Below are 12,159 nucleotides of genomic sequence, written 5' to 3'. Positions count from 1 at the left end.
AAAAGAAAAGAAAAGAAAAGAAAAGAAAAGAAAAGAAAAGAAAAGAAAAGAAAAGAAAAGAAAAGAAAAGAAAAGAAAAGAAAAGAAAAGAAAAGAAAAGGAGAAAGGAAAAGAAAAAAGAGAAGAAAGAAGAGCAAAGTATCAGCTGTTGTTTCACAGTTAGTTTCTGCTTCTTCAATGTTTTGCAACACTGAAGACATTTGTAGGGATAAGTTTCTTGAAAAATTTCCTGTTCTTGCTTTATTCTGGACTGTTAACTACAACCCTTTTTTCATTGTATTAATAATCTCTTTGAAGCACAAATGTGGTGCTGTGAAATGTAAATTAATTTGGAGAAGCCCTTTTTATTCAAAAGGCTATAATTTACAGTCATTAGCTAAACTTTAAAAGAGGACTTATGTGGTGTCCTCCTTACCAGCAACAGACACCCGTACTTAGGTACCCATAAAAGAGAGAACTGTATTAAAGCACCAGGCAGCAGAGAGGCTGGTTAATCCAGAGCACCAAAATGAACCACTTCAATCCCTCTGATGAGCAGATGACATATTGAAAATTGTCACTAGGAAAGCCCCTCTGTCTTGAGTTCAGTGCAGGCAAGGCAGCTGATGTGATAAAAACATGTATGTCAGAAATTATACACTAGAAAATCTGACATAGCAGTGCATTTTCTGACTCTGCTTTCTTTGAGCATCGAAACTGATAATTCTACTTTTCAGCAATATTAAGTCCTAAAGTTCTCAATTCCCCTCTAATTACTTGGAGGACATGGGAAAGATGGCATTTAGCTATGACTGGTTTCTTGTTTAGTTAGTGATCAGATCCATTTCTTGAGAAATTCTCAAGTACAGTGCAAAAGAAATACTGTTGGAAATTATCCCCATATTTGGACTGGGGGCAGGGAACGCTTGGTTTCTTTGTTGTTGTTTGCTCTTTGGTTTTTGCTTGGATTTTTTTTAGAATTAAAAAAATACTGCTTTCTAGTTGGCATCAGTGACAAGCCTTGCCTGAATAGGAATGCTTTTACCAAAGCAAACAACCAGGAGAGGGGAATTAAGAGAAATTATACCTCAAGCTGGTTTAGTGAGTGTGTATCTATATTTGGATAATACCTGAAGAAGTACTCAGTCACTCTACCACTTTGTGATGAAAAAGCAACTATAAGCAGCAACCTTGCAAGAAAACTGAATTATTAGATAAATTAACGGTGTGAACAAAGAAGTATCTGAATTTTGAACAGTTTTAGAATAGCTGTATGCCTACATTATGTGCCTAAAGAGAACCACTGAAGCCACACACACACACACACACACACACACACGCTCTCTGGAAAACAACCTTTGACTCAGTTATCTGTATGTACAGTGATATTCAGTTCCATCTAGTAGAGGGCATGGTGTGCAATTTTGTGGGAGGACAGACAAAGCTATAACAGAGAAAGGATGGCAAAGTCGGGTGCCAGCTTCTTCAGAAGGAGCTGTTTGGGTTGTGCTTATCTGTTCTTAACAGAGTGGCAGGGAGTTGTCAGCTCTCCCTCTGAATGGCCCAATGTCAAGGCATGAGAAAAGGAGAGAAGCTTTTCATCCAGAAGCTTCACTGATACATTTTTTGGTCAGAATCTGTAAACAACAGATTATTTGGGCAATGATCAGTTATCCTTCTGGAGCACGAGCAGCATCTATGACTCTGAACAAGACTGAACTTTACATGTTCCCTGCCTAAAGCTTAAACCAGACAGACAGAGACACAACACACTGAGACACCTAGAAAGATAAAAAGCCAGAGATATCTTTGAAACAGTATGTTAATATTATTGTTGTCCTGCTTCTTCTAAGTGCTGTAACACAAGACACTTCAGAAGGATCTGAAGGGCTTTACTTCGACAGCAATGAGCAGTAGTATAAAAGTAGAATTGGGTAGCTATAAAGGATAGTGAAAACAAGAACAAGTGATTATAATGAAACTAATTCTCCTGTACTTTTGAGCTAAAACTATCCTCTGCTGACTGACAAATAATTTATATTTCAGATTCTACTGATTTGTGGATACCTTCACACATGAAGACTGAAGTGGACGTGTGGAGATAATGGATCGGAAAAGTGCAAATTCTAATTTTCAACATAAAAAAAACCCAGCTAAGCAGACAAACCAGTGATTTGAAAAAAAAACCCAAGTGAACTAAGAAAGGTATACTTTCATTTTAAATATATGCTTGAAAAGTTTGTCTGCAGATGAAGTCTCATCGTGCTTCGTCTGAGTGCACCTGTGTCAAAATACCAGTACTTTGCCATGTTTTGTTAAACCTGGTACTGCTGAGTTTTCCACTGGGAGCACTGGATGGGGCTAGTGCCAGACATGCTACGTTTACAGTATTTCTACTATGTCTATAGCATTTCTGGAAAAGAATTGCCTGATGAGTAAACTTTTTTTTTGTGGTATAGACAAAGATGCAGCAAAGCAGCTAATTATTCTGTGAAAAGATGTAAACTAGATGTGTAGTAGCAGCTAATTGGGCGTCATGCACAGAGGCGAAGTGACAGAGTGACAGAGCTGGGGAACTGATATTTATGCCTTTCTGTAGCCCTGGCAAAGCAAAAAGCATAAAAGAGAAGTTCTCAAGTGTTCACCTGAGCATCACATGCCTACCCGGAAACAAACAGGGGACCTGGAGAAACTCATGTAAAAACAGAGACTTCTTGATGCGGTATCCTGACTTCTGTGTGCTAATTACTTTCAAACAGCTCGAAATATTACACCAAAATGTGATCAGAAATGAAAGGAGGATTTTACACTGAGAATAATGGAGAATAAGGCAAGAAAATCCTACTGTTCTTGTTTATCCTGCAGATGAACTCCATCCTCATGGAGGCAATTACCAGCTTCACCATTTTTATACACTCAGCTCCACCGATGGTCACCACTTCCATCCCCAATACTATTCAGTTGCTACCATGGCTGATAGTCTCTCTATGCAAATAAAATCAACATTTCAACAGTTAGCAGAACAGCACACAAGAGTAATATACTTTTCTATTTTTTCTCATTCAAGTGTAATTAATATTTTCTGTTCTCATTAAAAACTGTTTATAAAAACTGCCTCAGAGAAAAATGTCAGTGTTTTCACAGGATGTGACATATAAAAAAAACAACTTCTGGAGTATAAGCAAATTAGACGGCCATATTCTGCTGTCTATTACCCCTGTCCTCAGAGGAAAATTTCACTACCATCAATAGTTTCCAGTTACGTAGGAATCTGCTGGGAAACAAACTGATTTGCAATATATTTTTGGATACTTCTGAAAGTGCACAAAAGGAAGTCTTTGCTCTGTAAGAGGACACCACACTGGTTAAACAGAAAAAAGACTGGCCTGACCAGGTGAAGGACCTTGCACTTGGCCTTGTGAACTCCACAAGGTTTGCATAGACCCACCTCGCAAGCCTGCCAAGGTCCCTCTGGATGGCATCCCTTTTCTCCAGCATGTTGACTGCATCACACACACACGACCGCTTGGTGTCATCAGCAAACTTGCTGAGGGTGCCCATTTGTCAGACATGATTTGCCCTTTGTCTCCTTCAAGCCAGTAAGAGCATAGCCCTGCAGGCGTGTGCATGTCTCTAGTTCCTCTTGTTTATTCCCCATGCTGTACTCCTTCGCACAGTGGCATTTAAGTTGACCCCCATGGGAGTGTCAGGAATTCCTCTGTGGTGCTCTCTAGATGCTCTCCTCCTGACCGGTGACCCCTCTTCAGGCTCTGGGCATCTCTTGCTGGTACTAGCATCAAACTGGTAGGAGTAGGATGGACTGATGTTCCTTTCCCCTGGCACCTTTAAATTAAAGCCCGCCAGCTTGGCAGGCTTATGGCCAAAGATGCTCTTCCCCTTCTCTGACTGATATCCCTCATCAGCCCCTGGTAGACCAGGTTTCTCAAAGCTTGCTCACTTTCTCTTTTTAGCACTGTAATTCCTAAAGTAACAGCAAAGCAAATCAGTGAACACCAAGTTAAGGAACAGAGGAAGTTTTGGTCTTCTCATTTCTTTTGTATGTGCTAAGGATCCAGTTTGCTGCTGAAGGTAGGAAGTAGAAGTAGGAGCAAGTTCTACTCTCAGTACAACTCTTATTTCGTGGCACCAGGGTACTTTGCAAACATTGTTAAATTCAGGCTCACAAGACTTCCATCAAATGCTAAATATTTTTATATTCCACATAAGAAGAGTCATGAAGAGAGCTATTACACAGAGATAGGCAAAAAAACCTAAAACAAAATTGGAAACAGAAAGTACATATGACTTACACAGATTACATATGACTTAGAAAAGGATGCTTTGTACTGGCCAGGGTTTTGGTAGCAGGGGGTTATAGGGCTGACTCCTTGTGGCAGGAGGCTATAAACTGTCCTGTGCCACCCATCTACTTCCAGCTGCTCCTGAAACCACTGCAAATAAACCCACCAAGTGCCAAAATTTCAACTAGAGAAGCACACAGTGCCTCTGCACACAGATATTTAAGAAAGCAGCAGCTGTTAAAAGAAGAGGACAAATGATGGCACTGTTGGGATGTGGTTGGAGACATACTCTTGAAAGGAAGAGTCGTGTGCCAGAGCAGGTATATCCCTGAAGGAACTGTGGGTCATGGGCAACCTGCACCAGAGCAGGGACACCATCCCACAGTAAACCCTAGCTGGAGTGAGGGAAAACAAATAATAAGAAGGAAGCAACACATACATACATCCCCCCATCTCCTGCATTGCCCCCCACCAAAGAGATTAGGAGTAGCTGAATGTAATGTGTAGCAAAACCAAGGTGAGTTGAGACCCAAAAGCAGGGAGGAATTTTTTACTGAATTAGAGTCTGGGGAAGAAAAGTGTTTCTTCAGCAAGTGTTTTTGTTTAATTGGGTTTTTTTCTCAATATCCAGATCTGTAATCAAAAGTTTTTTGTTAACCAGCAATAAATTAAGTAAAATGCCACAAACCAAGACTGTTTTGCTCATGATGTGCTTATAAAGTTACAAGGTATAGCTCTTTAATCCAACACACTATGAAATATGCTGATAGAGAAAAGAGATCACAGGAAAGAAGTAGAGGGTCATTACTTGCCGTAGCTGCACTCCTGTTTGAACAGTAAATGTATGTGCTGAGGCAGCCGCATAAGGATTCTCACCAAAAAGCATGTTTAGATGCCGTATTTGAAGTTGACAAGCAGTCATCTACACAGGGTGAGGGTGAGATGGAGGTAATAGGCACCTCTATGCCAGGCAGTTTTGGCCATGGGAAGAGGCTCAAAAGTGAATTAGGGTGAACTACTGCCACTGGAAAATAAAGCTGGTTACACAGAGAGCCAGCACAAAGCAGATGCCACATCTTGAAGCCCAAAAAGTTTGTTTCCTGATAGCCTTCCCATGAAGGCATGCCTTAAAGGTCTTCTGAGAGCTCTCATGGTTGTCTGTCTGTTAGTTGCAGGAAAGGACAGATATGCTTTCAGACTTCTTCTTTTTCCCTAAATTAACCAAGTGGACAAGTGTTTTTCCCTCACGACCCCCTCTGGGGTCAATGACCACGTCACTTTCCTTTTTCGTGCCCTCATAAAACAACTCCATGAAAAAGTCGGGAATCTGTCAAATTAACATACTGGTGGGGATGGGAAAATGAAATGCAGCATTTTCAGTTACAGCCTTCTCTTTCATTGCAGAAAGGGCAAGTTATGCAACTCCCAGAAGGGAGGGAGAACCTCGTTTGACTTATTTGCTTCATTTCATTTTATAGCTACCGCACTTGGTTGCAAAAGGCTGATAAAATCTATTTAAAACACAGAGCATAAGTCCTGCAGACTAATATTATGATTCATCTACCGCCAACTTCCCCAATTATTCTCCCTTCTTAAAGTTATGTTGATAAATCAGTTGTCTTCCCATTTATTAAAGCATGTGGCAGTCTGTTTATTTAATCATGTCTTGGCCCATTTTCTAATAAAGGGAGATAATGTGGGCTCATTTCCTGTCACAGTGAACCTGGCAGACCACAGGTTGTCCTCAACCACCACATTAAAACTCAAGATTATTTGTAATGTCTGCTTTGTCTGATAACTCCTTCCCTTCTCTCTGCTCAGCTGAAGAGAAAAATACAGACTTTGGTTTTTTTTCCATTTCTGCACTGCTGACATCCACCCAAGTCAAGGACAGGTAGAGGGAAACAGGTGAAACATTTTTCCAGGAGATGGTGCATCCCAGCAAAGTCAATAATACTGCATCATATTATGATCCCACAAATAATTTTGTGAAGGGATGGAATGATGGAATGCAAAGAGAAAGCACAGATGAAGCACATTCCTAGCTTGCTCTGCAGCTGGACTTGGCCCACTTCCTGGACCACTCTGGCCCCAAACCTTCACCTGTCAGCTTAGTGCAGGACTACTGCAAACCACCAACTGCAACATTAAATAATTTTTATGTTCTCTGTGTTACAAGCAAGCAAAGTTCTTATATCAGCCTTAAGATCACCTCTATTCCTATCTCTGAGATATCCTGCTTTCGTATCTTGCTTGTGATTCACCCTCAGCATTTAACAGCTACAGCTAATTTAGGATCACTAGTCTGGCAGAGAAATTCTCTTTCGCAGGGCCTTCTTCTATCCCTTAGGACACACTGAGATAGCATATTAAATTCTCCTATGTAGAAAGAAACCATAGATACATTTCAACTTATCAATATAAGCCACATTGAAGTGCCTTTCAGTGGGCTTTATGAACTGTTGAAACCAAGATGATCCATTCCATCTCACTTCACAGGCTGACTCCAGTCAGCATAAGCATATACAAGAACCACACCTGCAACAGCTCCAGTTCCTGCAGAAACACAGGCAAACATCGCTTTGCCACACTTTTAGAATTGTTTCAAATCAACTATGCTATACGTGTCCTTTCAGTGTGCCTTTCTGTGAAACAACTGAAAATGTCATGTGGGCCCGGGTAGCCCTTTCTAGGTGACACATCTTTGAGCAGGGATTTGGACTACAATGCCAGCCAACACCTCAGCTGTTCTATGATTCTGTGTAAAAAAAATAATTAAAAAAATCCCATTGTTTCCAGCACTTCATAATAAGCTGTATAACACAGTATTTTCCAAACTCTGACCTATGGAGAAAAGGCTCCTTGATCCCTTTTAAAATTGGCTAAATGCCCACAGTGAGGATTTGAATATAAACTGCTTTTTGAATTATGTCTTACTTTTTCTTCTCTGTTTTTATTTTTATTTTGTTTTATTTTGCTTGCATTTGCAACCAACAGCATAAGCAGTTCCATTTCTGGAGCCTTACTTTTGGAAGCAGTGAATTTAATTTTAATCTATATCAGTCCACAAGGAAGTGTCTCGTTTTGTTACACTGCTAATTATCTGAACCTTTGTCTGACTCCATCTGCCTCACTTAAGATTCAGTGTGCGCTCTGGAGCTAACACAATACCTTCACAAACACCTACTTAAAGATTAAAAAAACCCTCACAATTCACCTTTATATAGATAACTATTCCCTTCATATATGACTGCTATGACTGCCATGCTACTACCAATCACTGAAAAAAGACAGAATAAAATTATATATTAAATATATGGTACAGGAAGAAGACAAATGAACTGCTTTCAAATGGCAGGATTTCCCATTTTGTACTTTTCCACACAAAACACATTAAACTTTTCTCTTTTTACTGAGGTTCACACAAATACTGCAGGAGATGGAATAGGTCTGTGCACAGAGGCAGAGTTCATCCCTTTAAATTTCCAGTGTTGAACCACAGACCTTATTTCTAGAGGAAACTCACTGCAACAAGTGTGAGAAAAAACGCAGTGAAGGGAGGAGAAGAATTTTCATGAGCTTTTCCCCAAACCCACACTTACCAAAGGCTCTAGTTCTTTGCGGTCTATGAGGTTGAGCTCTGTCACAAAGTAATAAAAGTGCTTGTAACAGGTATTGATGTGTGCCTCAGCCCCCATGAGGATGATACGGTCGAAGTGATGGATGTAGACATGAACAAACACACGAAAAAGCCGACAGAGAATCTTCTTGCAGATCTGAAGGAAGTTCTTTGGAAAGGGAACACCTGTGAATGAAGAAGGCAGGGTTGTCAAAAAAATCCTGTCATCCTCACAGGACAAGAGCTTTGGAGCAAAGTGTGAGATTTTAACTGCAAACTAGGGTATGACTTCCTAGGCCTCCTTTCCAATCCAGAAGGTCACTTAATGCACACATTTATCTGACAGCTAGCACTAAAGATAACCAAATACTTAAGCGACTTTAATGGATCGACTAACAGGTACTAACTGGCCCTTTATTTCCCTGCATAATTTAATGGAGGAACATCCAGTACCGTAACATTCAGAAATGTGATTTTCACTGCAGTGCACACCAACCCATTAACATCAATGGCTTCACATCATGAGGTGGCTGTTCCCCAAGCTGATACATACAGAGCTCTTCCTAGAAGTAATAGACACTGCTCACCTTACTTAACAGCAGCAGCATTTCACAGCATCAAATTTAATAACAAATTTGAAATAACTGACTGAAGGATAGACCCCTTTGCTTTCAATTTCCTCCCAGTTATATGTACCAATCTGCTTGTTCCTTTAAAAGAAAAATTCTTTGAGGAGACACAAGAACAGTCCTAAAACACCTTAGAAGTTCAACTGCTTTGTAGCTGGAGACTCCAAAGCACCTGCAAAAATAAAAAGCTAGGCACCCACAATAGTACCAATAATTCCTTCTGAACTGCCCTTCATAAAAGACTGATCTTGCATGGTATTGTATGTCACTGAGCTGTCTCCAAAAAAGCTTAAAGGTTCATCTCCTTCCATGATTGTCCCTCAGACATGATGATTCAGTGTCATGCTTGGAACTCTACTGCTGCTTTGCTTTGTTGCAGCATCTCCTGACTTTCTGGTTACAGTTCATGTTTGAGTTGGATTTGAACCACATAAATGTAGTTATTGCTTCTTAAAAAATAAAAATAAACCTCGTAACCAACCAGTTGGTTTTACTCCCTAAAAGCCCAGCTCATGCTCTGAACAAGAAAAACATTTATTATTTGCAGAAAGAAGTTGGAGATACTACATTAACAAGCTGCAAGCTTTCTCATTTTCACATTTTAGTCTCCTGTTAAATATTGCTCAGCACTCATAGGAACGAATTAATGGACAGACTGCACAGTTCCACTGAGGGTGATGTGAGAACATGCAGTGAGAATTTCGAATTTCCATATCGAAAACAGATTTTTGACCACAGATGACATAAATTATCAACTGTGGCTGTAACCAGTCTGGGTCCCATTGACATAAACATGCACCTTATTTTGGACTCCTGGCCAGGGAGGTGCCAGGATATATCTCCTGTGGATTTGAGTGATCATTGGTGTGTCTGTTAGCATGGGAGTGGGGAAGCACATCAGCCCGCAGAAGTGTCCTGTTCAGTGTATCCCTGAACCGCCTCTACATTTGCCATTGCTGAGGTGCAGATAATGTTGGGAAATGTCTTGGGGATTTTGGCTTGAACTGGGTTCACCAGGGGAAATCCTTATTTCAAGTAGCTTTAGAAATGCAGTGCAGCCCTTCTTATTCCTGATATACAAACCAGGGATCAGAAAAATAGCTACATCTATTAAAGCACAACTACTTTATCTCCTTAAGAAATGTTTGCTTTTCGTTATCACATCCATTCATTTAAATGCTAAAGGTATTATGGAAGGTCACAGAGGAGAAGGCCTGAATGCTCAAGACATGAACTGAGACATGGTTAAACTACAGAAATGACTGTATGTACAGATGTCTTGGCAATATTTGAAACACAACTCCACACAATTAGCCAAGCACCTGGATTGTAATAAACAATTGTTGTTATTTCCAAGGGCAAAATAAACACAGTTTATCAAAAACATAACAGAACCTCCAGTTAGTTGCTTATTAACCCAGGAGGATCACGTTCCAGCCATCAAGCATGGCTAAATTCAGGAATGATTACAGCAGTAGCCTGCTCTATGTTTTTGTAAAATCAACCCAAACCAGAAATTTAAAAATATACCCAAGAAAATGTTAAGCCTTAAAAACAGGGGAAGGGGAATAGCTGGCACTTTTCACTGCAAGCTGGTTCACTGAACTGAGAGACAAATTCGTGAAAGCACTGTATTTTCTGATCCAGAACAGATATGACCCAAAAATGAAGAATAATTAGTTTTATCTTCTACGGGCTGACATACAATTGTTACTGAAGAATGTTCCTGTAATAAAGACTGAATTAACTGACTGAAACAAGATGAATAAACGAAGCTGACAAATTCTTTAACTTCCCTGCAGCCCATGTTCCCACTCTACAGTTACAGGTAGTAAGTGCACAGGCCACAGAGCACTGCTTCTGTTGCAAGCAAGGGCTTTCATCTGACAGCTTTTTAGATGTGTTAGGCAGTGAATTTGAGGACATGCAAGTAACACATAGAAAAAAAAATAGGTGGTATAAAACAGCCTAGGATGCATAATAAACTTACTGTGTTCCCACTGCTCCTCACATGCATCAAGTTTTCAGATATGTTGTGTAGCTTCATTTGCTGTGGTGGAATTTATCCAATTTTGCAAAATTATTTCATTTACTCTCAAATAAACAGTGAAACATTGCTACTATCACAAATATATCACCTGGGTACATCAGAATAAGTAATGGCTCCCTGACTTCTCTCTCCTTCCTGTAAAACTGATTTACAAACTGACATGGTGGCCTAAAAAGACAAAAACTTTCTCCTAGTATCACTGAACGCAATTGGTAGCTGTGTGGTGAGACTCCTCAGCCTTGGAGAGCCTGTCAGGCTGTCCCTCTGTTCCTGGCATACAGAGGAGGCTCAGTGTCTGGTCAACATCTAGGTATAAATGAGCATATGGAGGTGGCTGCAGCCCTATACTGAACATACACTCTACTGCTCTTTGCATTCAAAACTAGACGTTATTCTGACCTCAATTACAACAGAATGAATCCAAAGTAATGTCATCAAAATTGAAAAATTCAGAGCAAAATGATTCTAGATTTATATTCTGAGGTCAAAATTTGGCCTAATGTTTTGTTCCCACTGCAACTCCTACAGTTATAAATAAATCAACCACAGAACATAGTTATTACAAGTGGCTCTTGGGAACAGACTAGCTTAAATTTAGATCTTTTAACTTGTTAAGGAGCCTGTTCGCTGTCCTTCAGCTCAGCCACAGCAGCCTTCGCCTTAGAGTCACAGAATCACTGAAGTTGAAAGAGACTTTCAAGATCATCCAGTCCAACTGTCCACCCAGCACTGCCACTATAATCCCTAAACCCCTAAACACACCACCCATCACCGAATCCAGATGCCTCTTAAACACATCCAGGGATGGTGACTCCACCACCTCCCTGGGTAACTTATTCCAATGCCTGACCACCCTAACAGAGAAAATTTCTTTTCTGATATTTAATCTAAATGTCCCCCTCCTCAGTTTAAAGCCATTTCCTCTTGTCCTCTTACTGCAGCATGGTAGAAGAGACAGGCACCCACCTGGCTACAACCTCCTTTAAGGGGGTTGTCAAGAATGATAAGATGTCCCCTGAGCCTCCTCTTCTTGAGACTAAACAAACCCAGTTCCCTGAGTCATTCCTCATAATGACCCTTCACAAGCCTTGTTGCCCTTTGCTGGACATGCTCCAGCACCAAAATGTCCTCTCTGAAGTGAGTGGCCCAGAACTGGACGCAACATTCCAGATGTGGCCTCATTAGGGCCAAGCAGAGGCAGGGGGATCACATCCTTCAACCTGTTGGCCACAGTTTTCCCGACACTGACTACTCCCGATAACCTTCTTTTCTTCTACATGCTTGTTTATGACCTCCACAATGAGCTGTTCCATCACCTTTCCAGGGATGGAAGTGAGGCTGACTGGCCAGTAGTTTCCCAGGTCCTCCTTCTTGCCCTTTTTGAAGACGGCAGTGACATTGGCCTTCCTCCAGTCATCAGTCACCTCTCCCATTCTCCATGATTTTTCACAGATGATGAAGAACGGCAGAGCAACAACATCTGCCAGCTCCCTCAGCACCCACAGATGCATCCCATCGGGGCCCGTGGATTTATGGGTGTTAAGTCTGTCTAACCCAACCTTCTACAACCAGGGGGAAGTC

At 40.8% G+C, this 12,159-nt stretch overlaps 1 protein-coding gene across 8 annotated transcripts in view; it reads right to left on the bottom strand.

Annotated features, from left to right (window-relative positions):
* Positions 1-12,159, bottom strand: part of MOB3B (MOB kinase activator 3B) — a 92,189-nt gene that overhangs the window by 14,870 nt on the left and 65,160 nt on the right. For all 8 annotated transcript variants that reach the window (XR_005563229.1, XR_003539625.2, XM_039380409.1 and 5 more), the window contains one exon: positions 7,883-8,085. Coding sequence is in view for 6 of the 8 variants with exons in the window: in XM_039380409.1 (XP_039236343.1) it covers positions 7,883-8,085 (203 nt within the window). In the remaining 2 variants the exon portion in view is untranslated. The remainder of the gene's footprint in view (positions 1-7,882; positions 8,086-12,159) is intronic.

Source organism: Pipra filicauda, unplaced genomic scaffold, assembly GCF_003945595.2.
Source record: "Pipra filicauda isolate LSUMZ 115617 unplaced genomic scaffold, ASM394559v2 scaffold194_size2289513_pilon, whole genome shotgun sequence".
NCBI lineage: Eukaryota > Metazoa > Chordata > Aves > Passeriformes > Pipridae > Pipra > Pipra filicauda.
Note: the sequence above shows the minus strand (reverse complement) of the source record. Positions and strands in the feature narration are given on the sequence as shown.